Source organism: Anomaloglossus baeobatrachus, chromosome 5 (assembly GCF_048569485.1).
Source record: "Anomaloglossus baeobatrachus isolate aAnoBae1 chromosome 5, aAnoBae1.hap1, whole genome shotgun sequence".
Lineage (NCBI taxonomy): Eukaryota > Metazoa > Chordata > Amphibia > Anura > Aromobatidae > Anomaloglossus > Anomaloglossus baeobatrachus.
Window position 1 is genome coordinate 307,310,676 of NC_134357.1, and position 17,687 is coordinate 307,328,362.

Consider the following 17,687-nt stretch of genomic DNA (forward strand, 5'->3'; position numbering starts at 1 on the left):
GGTTGATCATGTCAGCTGTCACATAGACGCTGCCATGATCAAGCCTGGGGTTAATGGCGGTGGTCCCCCATCACCATTAACCCCTTGTATTACCTTGTCACCACTGCTACACGGCGGCAAGAAGAGCCGGGGACACGCCGGTGCTGCCGCATAATGTATGCGACAGTGCCGGGGCAGCTGCGGCTGATATTCTCGGCTGCCGGAGGGGGAGTGAGGCGGGGGACATTAACCCTTGCCCCTCTCCCTCCCCAGCCTGAGGATACCGGGCCGCCGCTGTGTGCTTACCTCGGCTGGATGGTAAATATGCAGCGGAGCCCACGTTCTTTTTTTCCTATATTTCCGTTTTCTTTCTATGTGTTCTATGTGTCTGTGTCTATGTGTTCTATGTCTGTGATGTCTGTGTGTGTCTGTGCTGTGTGTGTGTTTACTCTCTGCTCCGCTTCCTCTTCCTGTAATGACATCACTTCCCTGCAAAACCGCAAGCAAGTGATGTACATTACCGGAGGTAAACCGCGAAATACCGCAGGGAATAACGCAGGAAAACGCAGTGAACCGCACAGAATTTGCTGCCTGCGTTATTCCCTGCGGGATTTCATGATTAACATTGAGTCAATGGAGTGAAATCCCGCAGCGATGTGCGGAAAAGAAGTGACATGCACTTGTTTTTGCTGCGGGATTCCCGCAGCAAAACATGCAGCTGTCAAATTCCGCCCAGGATTTTTTTTCTCCATAGGATTTGCTGGTGATTCACTGCAGAGATGTTATGCACATTTTCTGCAGCGAAACATGCAGCAAATCCGCGGAAAATCCGCGGCAAAATCCGGTAAGTGCGCACAGGGCCTTAATGTACTTTATCTTTTGCCTGCGGAATAAAGCATATGTTTTCGCAGACGTCATACATGAGGTGACTACCTCAGAGGTAGCGCCATGTTTAGGTGGACCGCCACCATGCCCCACTACCCCCACCAGACTGCAGCACAGCCATCCCCAGCAATAACTGACGTCAGCAGCTCGGTTCCGTCACAGTCACACAGTACAGCACAGCAGCCCCGCTACTATTGGCTGTACAAACAACCCACAAAATGGCGGATTCCGCAGGCTCCTCCTATAGGAGGCCCCAGCAGCCGCACGCTGCAGACGACAGAGGTTGCGGCTCACAGTCATACTCCAGTCTACAGTAGCGCTCCCTGCACGGTCTGCCATAGCCATTGTTATACCGCCGGACTCCACCATCATGGCGGCAGCTCGGCCGTGATATCAGCGTTTTACCCCGAGGCTGGTGTGAGCGCAGTCCGAAGCAGTGCCATTCCCCAGACGGTATGTTTAGCGATACTGTATTTACAGCATAACTCCCCAGTGCCATGAGGTAGCCATCACCCCGGGGGCGGGACAGGAAGTACTAGAGTGGAGAGCAGAGCCTGGCCCAGGTGGGTGCTGCATGTCCGTGTGGAGTGTCACCTCTGTCCAGCTGCAGTGCTCCCTCCTGGTACAGAGGGTGTACGTATCGTCAGGGTGGTGTGCCCCTGGAGTATGGCGCTGCCTCACCAGCCTGACCTCCGCGCTAAAGGGCCTTTACCGCAAGTGTGCGGCCATTAGTGTGTATGTAGCATGCTGTCCACTGCTCTGAGGCGTATGGTGGTGTGTGTGCACGGCATAGGGAATACCCAGCACGTGTGTATACGTCATGGAGACTGACTGTGGGCCCTTAATAGTTATTAGAAGAGGCTCCTGTGGAAGAACAGTATCTGGGCCATTTGCAGCCCAATAACTCATCATATTGCCCAATGCCACCTGCTTTGCAGGTAGAAGTGTCCCCCTTACCTCCTGGGCCCGTGTGTGGCTTCACCAAAGATCTGTGTGCCCCTGGTAGAGGCCATGGTGCTGGTATGAAAGGGAACCTGTCAGCAGAAATTTTGCAATAAACCTAAAAGATTCCCCCCTCTGCAGCTCCTGGGCTGCATTCTGGAAAGGTTCCTGTTGTTATTGTGCCCCCTTTGAGACCTAAATAAATACTTTATAAAGTCTTACCTTTTTTGTATGCAAATCTTTTTTTCTGGACACGGGGGCGGGCTGTCTTGCGTCTGTTATTCTCCCTCCTGCCGCTTTACGCCGTCCCCCATCGCTCATTTCCATACTGAGGACGCCGCCCAATGCTCCCGAGGTCTCGCGCATGCACTGTGCCACTCTCTTGGTACTGTGCAGTGTGACCACTGGTGACGTGTTGCGCAGGCGTGAGATTATGGGCTGTGATTGTCATCAGCAAGTGCCCGCCCATAATCTCGTGCCCACGCTTTCCTCTGCCTCCACCATTCTGCGCAAGCGCTGGCCAGATGAACCCTGTTGATCGGTGGTGTGCTCCGCTCCTCCCATCTATTTCCTGCTCCAGGGAAAGATGGGTAAGAGGTGACGTGGGTTCATCTGGCCAGCGCTTACGCAGAACGGTGGAGGCAGAGGGGAAAGCATGGGCACGAGATTATGGGCGGGTACTTGCTGATGACAATCACAGCGCCGCCCATAATCTCACGCCTGCACAATCACGTCACCAGCGGTCACACTGTGCACAGTACCGCGAGAGTGGCACGGCGCATGCGCGAGACCTCGGGAGCACTGGGCGGCATCCTCAGTATGGAAATGAGCGATGGGGGACGGCGTAAAGCGGCAGGAGGGAGAATAACGGACGAAAGAGAGCCCGCCCCCGTGACCATAAAAAAATATTTGCATACAAAAAGTAAGGCTTTATAAACTATTTATTTTGTTCTCAAAGGGGGCACAATAGCAACAGGAACCTTTCTAGAATGCAGCCCAGGAGCTGCAGAAGGGGAATCTTTTAGGTTTATTGCGAAATTTCTGCTGACGGGTTCCCTTTAAAGTTGTGACCTATGCAGTGTTTATAATGTGCGACCCAAACTTACTGTCTGGCTGCTACATCGCAGTATAGTGCAGATATATGGGGTCACGTTGTGACCTGCAAATAGTCTAATTTTTCAGGACTTGAGGGTCACATTGGACCCCCACTCCCCTTCTTTATGCTGCGGTGTTTGCCTGCACTTTCTGTAGCCCCAGCTTAATCCGGACCTCTTTGATTTTTTTAAAACACCTGATCAGCAGGGGTCTAATATCTGAAGGATGGGCTATTAATTTTAAAAGATTACCCATTTACTGTAACATCTGGTCAACAGAAACAAATCCACGATGTTTAAAGCGTAATACGCCTCAATGCAGTGGACAGCACACTACATACCCAGTGATTGCCGCACAGTTGAAGTAAAGGCCTTGTATTCCGGAGGTCAGGCTGGTGAGGCAGCGCCATACTCCAGGGGCACATGTGCGGCATTGAGTGACGCACTAATTTCTCTGATGCTGTGTAAATCCATGAGGTTTAGGTGATCTCATGCAGAGCTCTTTTGGTTTTCCCCCTTTAACTACTTATGTAGTTGCCATTTGGCACTTCCAGTTCAGGTGCTCAGCTGTTCCCGGTGGCAGCCAGATCTGGTCAGTTGTGGACAGAAGAGAACTGCTCTGTCAACTGTATGTGGCCACTGTGGGGTACTGCAGATCCACCCTATTCTTTTAGATTTGGGCAGCAGTGCAGTACCCCGCTGGTATGATCACTATACAATTGAAAGAGCTGTGCTGTTCTACTTCGCAACTGATCACATCTGGCCGCTGCCAGCAACAGCTGAGCATCTACCCCCCCCATCCTCAAAAAAAAAAAAAATCTGATGCCCTTTACTAAGGCTAGACCATCAATATAAAAGTCCCGGACAAGCCATTTTAATAGCAAAAACAGTAACAATCTTTAACCTAAGTAACCTATGGTGCGGAAATTCTGCAGCGTCAAAACTCAACTGATCGTGGGAACGTAACCCCATAAACCGCAAAGTGATGAAAATGTTGCGGCGAGGATTAAACCCGCAACCATACTCCATACACATGGTGATGCAGTGTGCATTTACTCAGTGGCTGAACACCGTGTTTAGTTCCTTGTCATGGATCCGAGTCACAACGTGCTGCAATGGTGTACCAACAGCAAAGCTTGAATAAAGACCACTGCTTCAATATGCCATGTTTAGCTGCTTCCCATAGTTTACCCCCCCCCCTACTTTGAATCAGGAAAGTCTTATGTATCAGACCACAATTTGAGTAATTGCTGCAGTTTATAGGAGTGTATAGCGTGGCTTCCAACCTGGTGCAGTTGTGTGTAGCCCTGGCCTATAATTGAAGGTACAGTGCGAGTCTAAAGCTGTTTATAGGCACCATAGCATCTTTGTTCTATGTATCCTATATACACCCGTAAGGATAAGGCATTAGTGTTGTCAGATGTGGAATGTCTGTCTAGTCATATCTATTCTTCTTCTACTCTAGAGCAAACATGCCGATTGTGGAGAAACTAAAAGATGCCCTGAAGCCAGGTAGGAAGTACTCTGATGATGTAGACCTGGGGAAGCTGCTCACCTCCTCTGCTAAGAAGATACTGTTGCAAAAAATCGATTTTGAGCCTGCAAGTAAAAGTTTCTACTACCAGCTGGAGACACTGAAGAGCAAATATATCATACTGAGCCCCAGCCTACAGCCCACCACATCTCAGAGGGGCTTGGAAGGAGGCCTGAAGCAAAGTATGTAACTGTAAACTTTATTTTTTGTCCTTCAAACTGCTTTAGCATGTAATATATTTATATCTGGTATCACCATAATTGTAATAACACCTAAAAGTAATATAGAACTTAAGGCTATGTTCGCACTGGGAAATGGAATTTTCTTGAGAAAATTCCGCATGCTCTCATAGATTACCGCACCCGCGGTAAAAAACCGCGGCAAACCACACCCGAAAACCGCATGCAATTTGCTGCGGTTTCACCGCAGTATTGTTCACGGTATTGCCGCGGTTTTGCCGCGTGCGGGTTGGGATGTGCTTTATTGCATTCAATGCAATAAAGCACATTGAAGAAAAAAAAACAGTCATTTAATTCTGAGATAGTAGATAGATAGACAGAAGAATAGATAGAGGGATAGATAGACAGAGGGATAGATAGAGGACAGATCGCTACATTTCCCACGGTCGGCAGTGAGTTCACATTACCGGCCGTGGGAACTGACCGGTAATTACCTCTGCTGTCTGCTGCATTCATTCAGCGCTGTGTCTGTGACAGTCGCGGCTGGATGTAAGCAGCGCAGGACCTCTGGATTACGCCGGAGCTTTGGTGCGGGAGGGGTTAATAAAATGGTGAACGAGGCTTGTTTGTTTTATTTAAAATAAAGGATTTTTCTGTGTTTTTTTTCACTTTACTTACGGGTTGATCATGTCAGCTGTCACATAGACGCTGCCATGATCAAGCCTGGAGTTAATGGTGGTGATCCACCACCATTAACCCCTTGTATTACCTTGCCTGCCACTGCTACACGGCGGCAGGAAGAGCCGGGGACACGCCGGTGCTGCCGCATAATGCATGCGACAGTCCCGGGGCAGCTGCGGCTGATATTCTCGGCTGCGGGAGGTGGGAGTGAGGCGGGGGACATTAACCCTGCCCCTCTCTCTCCCCAGCCTGAGAATACCGGGCCGCCGCTGTGTGCTTACCTCGGCTGGAAGGTAAATATACAGCGGAGCCCACGTGTTTTTTTTTCTTTCTATATTTCCGTTTTCTTTCTATGTGTCTGTGTTCTATGTCTGTGATGTGTGTGTGTGTGTGTGTGTGTGTGTGTGTGTGTTTACTCTCTGCACGGCTTCCTCTTCCTGTAATGACATCACTTCCCTGCAAAACCGCAGACAGGCGATGTACATTACTGGAGGTAAACCGCGAAATACCGCAGGGAGTAACGCAGGAAAACGCAGTGAACCGCACAGAATTTGCTTCCTGCGTTATTCCCTGCGGGATTTCACGATTAACATTGGAGTCAATGTAGTGAAATCCCGTAGCGATGTGCGGAAAAGAATTGACATGCAATTGTTTTTGTTGCGGGAATCCCGCAGCAAAACATGCAGCTGTCAAATTCCGCCTAGTGCGCACAGGATTTTTTTTGCCCATAGGTTTTGCTGGTGATTCACTGCAGAGATGTTATGAACATTTTCTGCAGCGAAACATGCAGCAAAACCGCAAAAAATCCGTGGCAAAATCCGGTAAGTGCGCACATAGCCTAAGAGTCTGTAGTATTTGAGAGCCTATTTCTCATTCTGCCCTCTCAACGATGATTATAATTGCTATGTGTAAAGGAAGATTCTGCAGTGGTCAAGGGGAAAGGAGGGAACCATGCAAACTTAAAGGCACAATCATTAAAAATTAGAAATGTTCTATATAATCTTATATCATTGTTGGTTTAAAGGAGTTTTCCATTTTCAGAAAACTCCAGTCCTAAGTATTGAGTGTCCAACGCGGTTTCTTGTCTTCATCGTGTGCTGCGCTCGCATCACATAGATAACGCTGCAGCCCATTGGTGAGCTCACAGGCTCTTTCTGACTAAATATCACAAATTACTAACTTTACTTGGCTGCAGCGCTGTTGATGTGATGTGAGCACTGCAGACACAGAGTACTGGACTTGAGGAGGTTAAAGGGAACCTGTCATCAGAAATTTCGCCTAAAACCTAACAGATTCCCCCTCTGCAGCTCCTGGGCTGCATTCTATAAAGGTCCCTGTTATGATTGTGCCCACTTTCTGACCGAAAAAAAGTGTTTATAAAGTTGTACCTTTTTGGCTTCTGATTCTGTAAATCCGTCACGGGGGCGGGCTGCCTGATGGCCGTTATTCTGCCCCCTGGTTCTGTATGCCGCCCCCATCGCTGATTTCAATACTTCTGGACGCCGCCCACTGCTCCAGCCATCCCCGCGCATGCCCAGTGCTCATCTCTCGGGGATGAGCACTGTGCCCAGCGTCACCGCTGGTGACGTGCACGCAGGGTTAAGATTATGGGCGGTGCTGTGATGTTTATTCCTAAGCAACCGCCCATAATCGCGGGGCCGCGCTTTTCCCCTCGGCCTGCTTCGTTCTGCGCAAGCGCGCTGCTGGCCGAAGCAGGCCGAGGGGAAAAGCGCGGCCCTGCGATTATGGGCGGTTGCTTAGGAATAAACATCACAGCACCGCCCATAATCTTAACCCTGCGTGCACGTCACCAGCGGTGACGCTGGGCACAGTGCTCATCCCCGAGAGATGAGCACTGGGCATGCGCGGGGATGGCTGGAGCAGTGGGCGGCGTCCAGAAGTATTGAAATCAGCGATGGGGGCGGCATACAGAACCAGGGGGCAGAATAACGGCCATCAGGCAGCCCGCCCCCGTGACGGATTTACAGAATCCGAAGCCAAAAAGGTACAACTTTATAAACACTTTTTTTCGGTCAGAAAGTGGGCACAATCATAAAAGGGACCTTTATAGAATGCAGCCCAGGAGCTGCAGAGGGGGAATCTGTTAGGTTTTAGGCGAAATTTCTGATGACAGGTTCCCTTTAAGTAAAAGCACCGTTTTGTGTATTTTTTTTTTGTTAAACTGCAGCTAGGGGAATGGGATTTTCTAAAACTGGAAAAATCCTTTAAGTCCTGTGTATTGATAAATGTAAGGAAGGTAATGTATGATGGACCATTTGGTTTTTGAAACACAAGAAGTTTTAAAGGGAATCTGTCAACAGGATTTTGCAATGTAAGCAAAGAATAGCATGCTGCAAGGGTTAAAAAAAAATCCACTGTGTTTCTCTTATCTATGTGCCAGCTATTAAGGGTTTATTACCCTGTGATTAGCATTACAGGACTACAAAGTCATATGCCTTGTTGTCCAGCACGCCCCTTCCCCTCCTTGTGATTGATACCTCAGTGCCAATGTACAATCTCTATTGAGAGCTTGGTGTGGACAGGGACAGCTCTCAGCTAAACTCAAGGCTGCACCCTGTAATCTAAGTTAAATATGGTTAGTTTGAGTGTTTGCCTTCATCATGCTGCTCTCAGATGAAGTAGCAAAAACCTGCTGACAGATACCCCTTATGTTTCTAATTTGTATTTATTTTTTGTTTCAGGTAGTGACCATGCGTCTAGTAGCTCAGATGGAATTCCACATCCTCAAAAGGTTCTCTTTCCAGTCGAGAAGTTAACCATGAAATGGGAGCGAATCTCCAGGGTTGGAGCTGGCCTTCAAAACCTGGGGAACACTTGCTTTTTAAATTCTACTGTCCAGTGTCTGACATACACCCCTCCTCTAGCTAACTACCTTCTGTCTAAGGAGCATAGCCGCAACTGTAAGTATATGCAGATTCTATTTGCAGCACTTTTTTTTTTTTTTGATCACTATTTTAAAGAGATTTTCCCCTCTCATGAATTGATGACCTATCACTAGGAAGTCAGACTGCATTCCTTCTAATTTAGGCCTTCACTACAGAAGTCCCCCAGACCATTGGTCACAAAGTGATGCCATTTCCTAGCAATTCTTGATGAGATAAAGAAACCCTATTTTAAATATGTTCAGCTTAAATCCTAATCTAGCTGTTCAATTAAACTGTGACTTAAGGGTACTTTACACTCTGCGACATCGCTAGCGATCCCGTTAGGGATGTGAAATTCTAGATCGCAAGTGCGATCTTTCGAGATCGCACATGTGTAAAAAGACCTATGTGCGACCTCAAAAGATTGCACTTGCGATCTAGAATAACGAGATCGCTAGCGATGTTGCAGTGTGTAAAGCACCCTTTAGTTTAAGTGATGTTTCTGTTTTAAATGGTTACCTCCATATAATGAAGGCCTTTCTTCACAGAGCGCAGTGATTACAATACCTTTGTACCTTGTTTTCAGGTCAGCAGGGTGGATTCTGTATGCTGTGCATTATGCAGAACCATCTGATACAAGCCTTTGCCAACAGTGGAAACTCTATCAAACCTGTTTCTTTTATTCGGGAACTAAAAAGTAAGAACATGCGAGATTTTACTTTTTATGCAGCAATTAATGGGTTTATTATTATAGATTTGTTGTTACACTATGAAACTAGGATGCTCTCAGATGCTTTTATCTTCAAATATGATTTGTCATAGATGTTCTGATATCCTTCTTGGGCAACAATGATTTGTTTAGCTAATATTGCCTTTATAGGGCTGTCCAGTCTGAAACGACAAGTCTGCAGTCACTATTGTGACTGCAGACTAGTGAATCCTTTCATCGCATGCACAGTGCTCTGCGAGGATTCTGTGGTGACAGCGTCGGGAATGGTGGACATGTGACTGCAAGTATACGAAATGCATAATCCTGGCTAGAATTTTACTCAATTGGTTCTGTACAAGAGCAATATACCTGCATTGTGCAAGGCCGGAGCCAGTGTCGTCGGATCCTGTCCAGGAGAATGCATTTCACATACTTGCGGTCACGTGACCGCCATTCCCTGCTCTGACACCGGAGAATCCTCGCAGCGCACTGTGCGTGCGATAAGGACTCACAAGTCTGCGGTCACAGTAGTGATTACAGACTTGTTTCAGACAGGACAACCCCTTTAACGCTGTGATGACTAGACTAGCAGGTCTCTTGCAATATGTGCATCTTCCATAGTCTTCTGTACTGAAGGAGCCTGTTTGTGGTTTTTTTTTTATGCCGTCTATGATGTGTACAGCATTTCACTCCTAATATGTGTCTTGTAAATATGATTTTATGTCCCATGTTCCCTAAAAAATAATTTTTCATAGATTGTCCAGCTGCTGGACCCTCAGTGATTATATATTCAGTGAGGGGAATATGGCAATGGGACAACTTCTGCACCACTAGTAATGAGCCTAGATTTACACATCCGCATGTTCCCATCTGAGAAAATTGGGTTCTCTTTTGAGAAAAAAATCACTTTTTTCCTTTTTTTTTTTTTTGTGTGCGTCATCCAAGTGTTTGTAGCTTATTTCCCTTCTGTTGTGTTTTTGTTTTATTTTTCTTTACTTTTTACATTGAAGAATTGTGGTTGCTTCCAAGCCAGTTTTACTCAGATTCATCACTAAGCAATAGATACATGAGACAGAAGCTTTCCTTTCTTTGTCGCTCCATTGGGAGACCCAGACAATTGGGTGTATAGCTTCTGCCTCCGGAGGCCACACAAAGTATTACACTTTAAAAAGTGTAACCCCTCCCCTCTGCTATACACCCTCCCGTGCATCACGGGCTCATCAGTTTTATGCTTTGTGTTGAAGGAGGCACACATGCACACAATGCTCCACATTTTAGTCAGCAGCAGCTGCTGATTATATCGGATGGAAGAAAAGAGGGCCCCTAACAGGGCCCCCGGCATGCTCCCTTCTCACCCCACTGAGTCGGCGGTGCTGTTAAGGTTGAGGTACCCATTGCGGGTACACAGGCAGGAGCCACATGCCGTTTTCCTTCCCCATCCCTTAGGGGCTCTGGGGAAGTGGGATCCTAACCGGTCATCCAGCCACTGGGACCGGGCTCCCTCCGCAGCCCCTGGGGGAATCTGCCGGACAGGAGACGGAGTATCGTCAGGGACATGGCCCTGCATCTACAGGTACTCTGTGTCCCCGTTGGGACGGTGCATGAAGCACCTTGGCCTCAGACGCAGCTGCGACTGCGGTGTGGATTTTTTGTCTGGGACTACCGCGCCGACCGTGCCTGTTTGTCGGCCGCGGTTTTTTACTTTAGTCCCCGGCTTTTGCGGCCTAGTGGGTTAAACTCCCGCCCCTGAGCCTGCCAGTCAGGGAGAAAGGCGGGACGGTCGGTATGATGCCGACAGTGAGGGCTGGAGCACACTTCGCTGTCCTCCGCCCCCCTCACTGATCACTATGGGCCACCAGGTTCCCGCACTTTTGCGGTTCCGCCCACGGCTCTCTCCTCCCCTCGGAACGCCGGCAGCCATTGTTATAATTCTGCCGGTGGAGGATCTCAGAATCTGCTCCACTGCTCTGGGAGAGGGGGATCCTAACCGGTCGCCATGCACTGGGACCGGGCTCCATCCGCAGCCCCTGGGGGATTCTGACGGACAGGAGACTGGACATCATCAGGGACAGAGCCCTGCATCATAAGGTACTCTGTGTCCCCTGAGGGACGGTGCATGCAGCATCTGTGTTACAAATGCCGCAGCGGTTGCTGAGTGGTTTGTGAGACTGGGACTACCGCGCCGACCGCGCCATGTTTGCCGGCCGCGTTTTTAAATTTAGTCCCCGGCTCTTGCGGCCTAGTACCATATACCCGTTCTCGGGCCTGCCAGTCAGGGGTAACGACGGGACGGCCGACTGGACGTCGGCAGGGAGGGCTGGAGCATACGTTGGTATCCTCCTTCCCCCTCACTGAGCACTGTGGGGCACCAGTTTTCAGGTGCTGACCCCCCTTGGTGCCGCAGTGTATATATATATGTTTATTTATATGGTATATGATCTCACTGTTCGGCAGCATTATTTGCTTTTGGCTGTATACCCTCACTGATTACTCTGCGGACGACATGCTGTTGTCTGCTCTTAAAGAGTAAGGGTGCCAAGGCACTGGCTTATTTTACAACCTGTACCTCTTGTGCGGCTATATTACAGGCAGGGTCCACATACCCTCATTGCGTACAATGCTTGGCCCCGAGGGCACTCACTCAGCCGGAGCCTCCGGCACTGGTGGGACCCTCGGCCAGGTGGTACCGCCGGTTTCCACTGCACAGATGACAGGGACAGAGTTTGCATGTTGGAATCAGCAAATCTCTGAGTAGCTTTCACATTCCAGGACTCAGTCTATGGACAGAGGGTCTGCTAAGATACTGGAAGCCTTGCAGTCCAGACCGATAACACAGGGCCAGGGAGCTGTGAGTTCATCGCTCCCGGGTCCCTCTGGGTCGGTACAACAAGGGGCTCCTGGGGTAACACCCAGATCCCACGGTGAGAACTCCGTCACGTACCGCGGCCTCTGATAGGCTAAGCGGGCCCGCTGGGAACCTTCCCCGACTTCATCAGGAGTGCGTGTTTCGATCACTCTAACTCCAGAGGGGCCATCCAGAAGCACAGAACTTTACGGACAAGCGCTTACTAAGCGCCTTATTGACACGCGTTACCCTTTTCCCCCCTGACGTTGTTAAGGGTTGGGCTCAGTGTCACAGGGTGGATTCTCCAGTCTCTAGGCTGGCGGCTAGATCCGTAGTATTAGTGGCAGATGCCATCTCTCATGAATGCCACTGACAGGCAAATAAAGCTTATGATGAAATCCATCTATGAAGCCATAGTCGCATCTTTTGCTCCAGCCTTCGCAGCCGTGAGGGCACTCCAAGCTATCTCAGCTTCTCTGGCTGAGATTATTGCGGTTGCACATACCTCTGCCCCGCAGGTTGTGTCCTTCACTTCTCAGGCGTAGGTTTTTTCGTTCTACGCCATGAACGCCGTTCCTGGACTCTGCGAGCCGTACAGCGGTAGCATCCACCAATTCGGTGGCAGTCTGCAGGGCCATGTGGCTACGTGAATGGAAGGCAGGCTCTGCTTCCAAGAAGTTCTTAACCGGTTTGCCATTTTCTGGCGACCGTTTGTTTGGCGAGCAATTGGATGAAGTTCCTAGACAGTCCAAGGGAAAGGTCTCGTCCTTGCCCCAGTCCAAAGGTTTCGGTCATTTCGGTCCTCAGCAAAGTTCCGTTCCTCCACGTCCAACAGGTCAGAGGAGGGCTAGAGGAACTCTTCTGCATGGCGGTCTAAGTCACAAGGCGGCTTCCTCATGACTTCGGCCTCACCAAGACCGCGTCCTCGGTCGGTGGCAGGCTCTCCCGCTTTTGCGACGCCTGGTGGCCACATGTCCAAGACCGATAGGTGAGAGACATTCTGTCTCACGGTTACAGGATAGAGCTCTGCTCTCGTCCTCCGACTCGTTTCTTCAAAACATCTCCGCCCCCCGAGCGAGCCGATGCACTTTTTCAGGCGGTGAACACTCTGAAGCCTCGATGTCACAAGGAGACTTCCTAGCATCAATTGACATCAAGGATGCTTATCTCCATGTGCCGATCGCACCCGAGCTTCAACGCTTTCTGCGTTTCGCCATCAGCGACGAACACTTCAGTTCGTGGCACTGCCATTCGGCCTGGCGACAGCCCCACGGGTCTTCACCAAGGTCATGGCAGCAGTGGTGGCGGTCCTACACTCTCAGGGCCACTCGGTGATCACTTACCTAGACGATCTTCTAGTCAAGACACCCTCCTGGGTGGCATGTCAACACAACCTGACCATTGCTCTGGAGACTCTCCAGGGGTTCGGGTGGATCATCAAATTTCCAAGGTCAAAACTGACACCGACCCAATCACTGACTTGCCTCGGGATGGAGTTTCATACTCTCTCAGCGATAGTGAAGCTTCCGCTGCATAGTCAGCGTTCAGTACAGACAGGGGTGCAATCTCTCCTTCGGGCCCAGTCACCCCTTGAGGCGCCTAATGCACTTTCTAAGGATGATGGTGGCAGCAAGGGAGGCAGTTCCCTTGCGCAGTTTCGTCTCCGTCCGATTCTATCGGACACCGCAAATGGGACAGGAGGTCGACGTCCCTAGACAAGAACGTCTCTCTTTCCCTTGCAGCAAAACCTCTCTTCAGTGGTGTCTTCTTTCCACTTCCTGGGCGAAGGAAAAATCCTTCCGGCCCCCAGCTGAGGCTGTGGTCACGACGGACGCGAGTCTGTCAGGGTGGGGAGCGGTCTTCCTCCACCACTCGGCTCAGGGAACCTGGACTCCGACAGAGTCCTCCCCTCGGTTCAATGTTCTGGAGATAAGGGCAGTGGATCTAACCCTAAAGGTGTTCCAGCGGTGGCTGGAGGGCAGGCAGATCCGAATTCAGTCGGACAACGCCACGGCGGTTGCGTACATCAACCACCAGGGCGGCACACGCGCAGTCGTCAAGCCTTCCGAGCAGTTCGGCGGATTCGGCTGTGGGCGGAAGCCACAGACTCCACCATCTCCGCAGTTCACATCCCGGGCGTAGAAAACTGGGAAGCAGATTATCTCAGTCGCCAGGGCATGGACGCAGGGGAATGGTCTCTTCACCCGGACGTGTTTCTAGAGATCTGTTGCCACTGGGGAACGCCGGACGTCGATCTAATGGCGTCTCGGCACAACAACAAAGTCCCGGCATTCATGGCTCGGTCCAAGGATCACAGAGCTCTGGCGGCAGACGCGCTAGTTCACGACTGGTCGCAGTTTCGACTGCCTTATGTTTTTCCTCCTCTGGCACTACTGCCCAGAGTGTTACGCAAGATCAGGTCAGACTGTCGCCGCGCCATCCTAGTCGCTCCAGACTGGCCGAGGTGATCGTGGTACCCGGATCTGTGGCACCTCACGGTGGGTCAACCGTGGACACTCCCAGACCGACCAGACTTGCTGCCTCAAGGGCCATATTTCCTTTGGAATTCTGCGGCTCTAAACCTGACTGTGTGGCCATTGAGTCCTGGCTCCTAGCGTCATCAGGGATATCTCCAGAGGTCATTGCCACCATGAGACAGGCCAGGAAACCAACGTCCGCCAAGATCTATCACAGGACTTGGAGGATCTTCTTATCCTGGTGCTCTGATCAGGGTTTTACTCCCTGGCCGTTTGCCCTGCCCACTTTTCTTTCTTTCCTTCAATCCGGAATGGACAAGGGCTTGTCTCTCGGCTCTCTCAAGGGACAAGTATCGGCGCTTTCCGGTCCCACCTTACAAGCGTCCGTTAACACCCTCAGATCTTAACAGGGTGCTGACGACTCTTCAGAAGCCACTTTTCGAGCCGATGCGTGATCTCTCTATCTCGCCTTTCGCAAAGGGTGGCCTTCCTAGTGGCAGTCACATCACTCAGAAGAGTGTCTCAGCTAGCAGCGCTGTCATGCAAAGCCCCCTTCCTGGTGTTTCACCAGGATAGGGTGGTTCTACGTCCGGTCCCGGACTTTCTCCCTAAGGTATCCCCGTTTCATCTCAATCAGGATATCGTCTTACCCTCTTTGGGTCCGCATCCAGTTCACCAATGTGAAAAGGATTTGCATTTATTAGATCTGGTGAGAGCACTCCGGCTCTACATTTCTCGCACGGCGCCCCTGCGCCGGTCTGATGCGCTCTTGTCCTTATCGCGGGCCAGAGTAAGGGATTTCAGGTTTTCAAGTCAACCTTGGCTCGGTGGATCAAGGAACCGATTCTTGAAGCCTACCGTTCTTTTAGGCTTCCGATTCCTGCAGGGCTGAAGGCCCATTCTACAAGAGCCGTCGGTGTCCTGGGCATTGCGACACCAGGCTACGGCTCGGCAGGTGTGTCAGGCGGCTACCTGGTCGAGTCTGCACACTTTCACGAAACACTATCAGGTGCATGCCGATGATTCGGCAGATGCCAGCCTAGGTAGGCGACTCCTTCAGGCGGCAGTTGCCCACCTGTAAGAGGGGGCCGTTTTTCGGCTCTTTTTATCGAGGTATTCTTTTACCCACCCAGGGATTGCTTTTGGACATCCCAATTGTCTGGGTCTCCCAATGGAGCGACAAAGAAGAAGGGAATTTTGTTTACTTACCGTAAATTCCTTTTCTTCTAGCTCCTATTGGGAGACCCAGCACCCGCCCCTGTTCCCTTCGGGCTGTTGTTCTTTTGTGTACACATGTTGTTCATGTTGAATTGTTCTTTTGGTTCATGGTTTCAGTTCTCCGAACATCCTTCGGATTGAATTTACCAATTTATAAGTTTCCTCCTTCCTGCTTTGGCACCAAAACTGATGAGCCCGTGATGCACGGGAGGGTGTATAGCAGAGGGGAGGGGTTACACTTTCTAAAGTGTAATACTTTGTGTGGCCTCCGGAGGCAGAAGCTATACACCCAATTGTCTGGGTCTCCCAATAGGAGCTAGAAGAAAAGGAATTTACGGTAAGTAAACAAAATTCCCTTCATTTGCATCCATATTGCACAGATCCAAATAGACTTGACTGAATCTGTAGACTTAAAAGCATTAAGTGGAATCTGCCAGTAAGATCAATACCATCACATCTCCTGCAGATTTTGTATAATGGCATTGAGGTCTTATATTCAGTATTCTGGAATGCTGAATATAATAGCTTACTGGTTCTGGCCGCAGCTTATAGGGGAAAATCCTGGTGACAGGTTCACTTTTAACCTAGTTTCATTAATATATACTCTTAAAAACAAATGAAAAAAACATTAGGATCTACAGAACTGAGCATCGTTACTTAAACATTTAAGCATTTGTTAGCTTGTATGTTCCCCCTATTGACCTACTCCCCCACCCCCCATTTACTTTATCACTACCTGTGATGCACCAAAAAGGTATGACCATCTAATAGTTACTCCAAAACTGAAAAGAAATAGTCTGCCAAGCAGTCCTGAGCTAATCCATCCTTTTACTTTTATCATTCTCTATTTAGAAATTGCCCGTCATTTCCGGTTTGGAAGTCAAGAAGATGCCCATGAGTTCCTGCGGTATACAATTGATGCCATGCAAAAGGCTTGTTTAAATGGTTATGCCAAGTAAGGAGCCAAATATCGTCTGCAGTGTTTATTTTTTCCCATATCAGCCTATCACAAGTATCATATCAGAGGCATTTTACAAGGGATTATAACATCACTTGTAAGTCTAGTGGATATAAAGCCCCTTCTGCATGTCTTCCGGATCTCGAGATGTATGCTGTGGCTGGAATCCGTCTGAACAAGACTTTTGGGTGGTGCATAGTGAGCAGATTTTCTTTAAACTGGCTTCAAGCAGTGCTTTTCCAAATGTTTTTTTTTTTTTTTTTTATTTAAGCTGGAATCGCACATGCAGTTTTTTGAGCCAAAGGCAGTAGTGGATCTGAAATGAAGGACAGAAAGTTCTCCACTTCGTATCCATGCAAGTGTTTTTAAAGGGAACCTGTCACCTTGAATATGCGTTCTGACCTATCAGCAGACACATGTGTGCCCTAATTACACCTCCCTACCCATCCCTGTGTTGTAAAATTCTATAATATGAAAGTAATACCTTCATATTCCGTATGTAAATAGCAGGGAATGTGGTCACAGGGGCAGCGCCTTGCCCTATGGATGTCTGCATATTTCCGTGATATCACGCCCCTGTGTGTGTGGTACCATGGAGCTATGTCCCCCGTCGCTCATTCTATCCTGCGCACATTGCAGCAGGCTTAGTTTCCAGGTGTTCAATTAATTGCTGGCTTCAGACGCGTACTGCGATGCGCAGTGGGCGTCTGAAACTGACAAGGAGAACCCGGAAGAGAAGCCTGCCATAATGCGCACAGTATAGAATGAGCGACGGGGACGTAGCTCCATGGTATCACACCCACAGGGGCGTGATACCACGGAAATATGCAGACGTCCATAGGGGAAGACGCCGCCCCTGTGACCACATTCCCTGCTATTTACATACGAAATCTGAAGGTAATAAACATTTTTTTATTACTTTCATATTATACAATTTTACAGCACAGGGATGGGTAGGAAGGTGTAATTGGGGCACACATGCGTCTGCTGATAGCTCAGAACGCTTATTCTAGGTGACAGGTTCCCTTTAACAATGAAAAACTGTAATAAAACAGAATGTGAATCCAGTTTTGTTTCTGTCTAGAATTAGCTCATTCACTATGTCATGATACAAACTGCTTACATTGCTAAGTAGATCTTAGACCTGATGAGACTGGTGTAATTACTCTTCAAATATACACTACAGTTCAAAAGTTTGGGGTCACCCAGACAATTTTGTCTTTTTCCATGAAAAATCATACTTTTATTTATCAAATGAGTTGCATAATGAATAGAAAATATAGTCCAGACATTGACGAGGT

The 17,687-nt window shown here is 49.2% G+C and overlaps 1 protein-coding gene across 2 annotated transcripts in view; it reads left to right on the forward strand.

Annotated features, from left to right (window-relative positions):
- The first annotated feature begins 1,182 nt into the window (after positions 1-1,182).
- Positions 1,183-17,687, forward strand: part of USP36 (ubiquitin specific peptidase 36) — a 164,509-nt gene continuing 148,004 nt past the window's right edge. The window contains exons 1-5 of one of the 2 annotated variants that reach the window (XM_075349682.1): positions 1,183-1,427; positions 4,366-4,616; positions 7,997-8,215; positions 8,766-8,876; positions 16,281-16,383. In XM_075349682.1, the coding sequence (XP_075205797.1) occupies positions 4,373-4,616; positions 7,997-8,215; positions 8,766-8,876; positions 16,281-16,383 (677 nt within the window). In that variant the 5' untranslated portion in view covers positions 1,183-1,427; positions 4,366-4,372. The remainder of the gene's footprint in view (positions 1,428-4,365; positions 4,617-7,996; positions 8,216-8,765; positions 8,877-16,280; positions 16,384-17,687) is intronic. The other variant, XM_075349683.1, reaches the window with a different exon arrangement.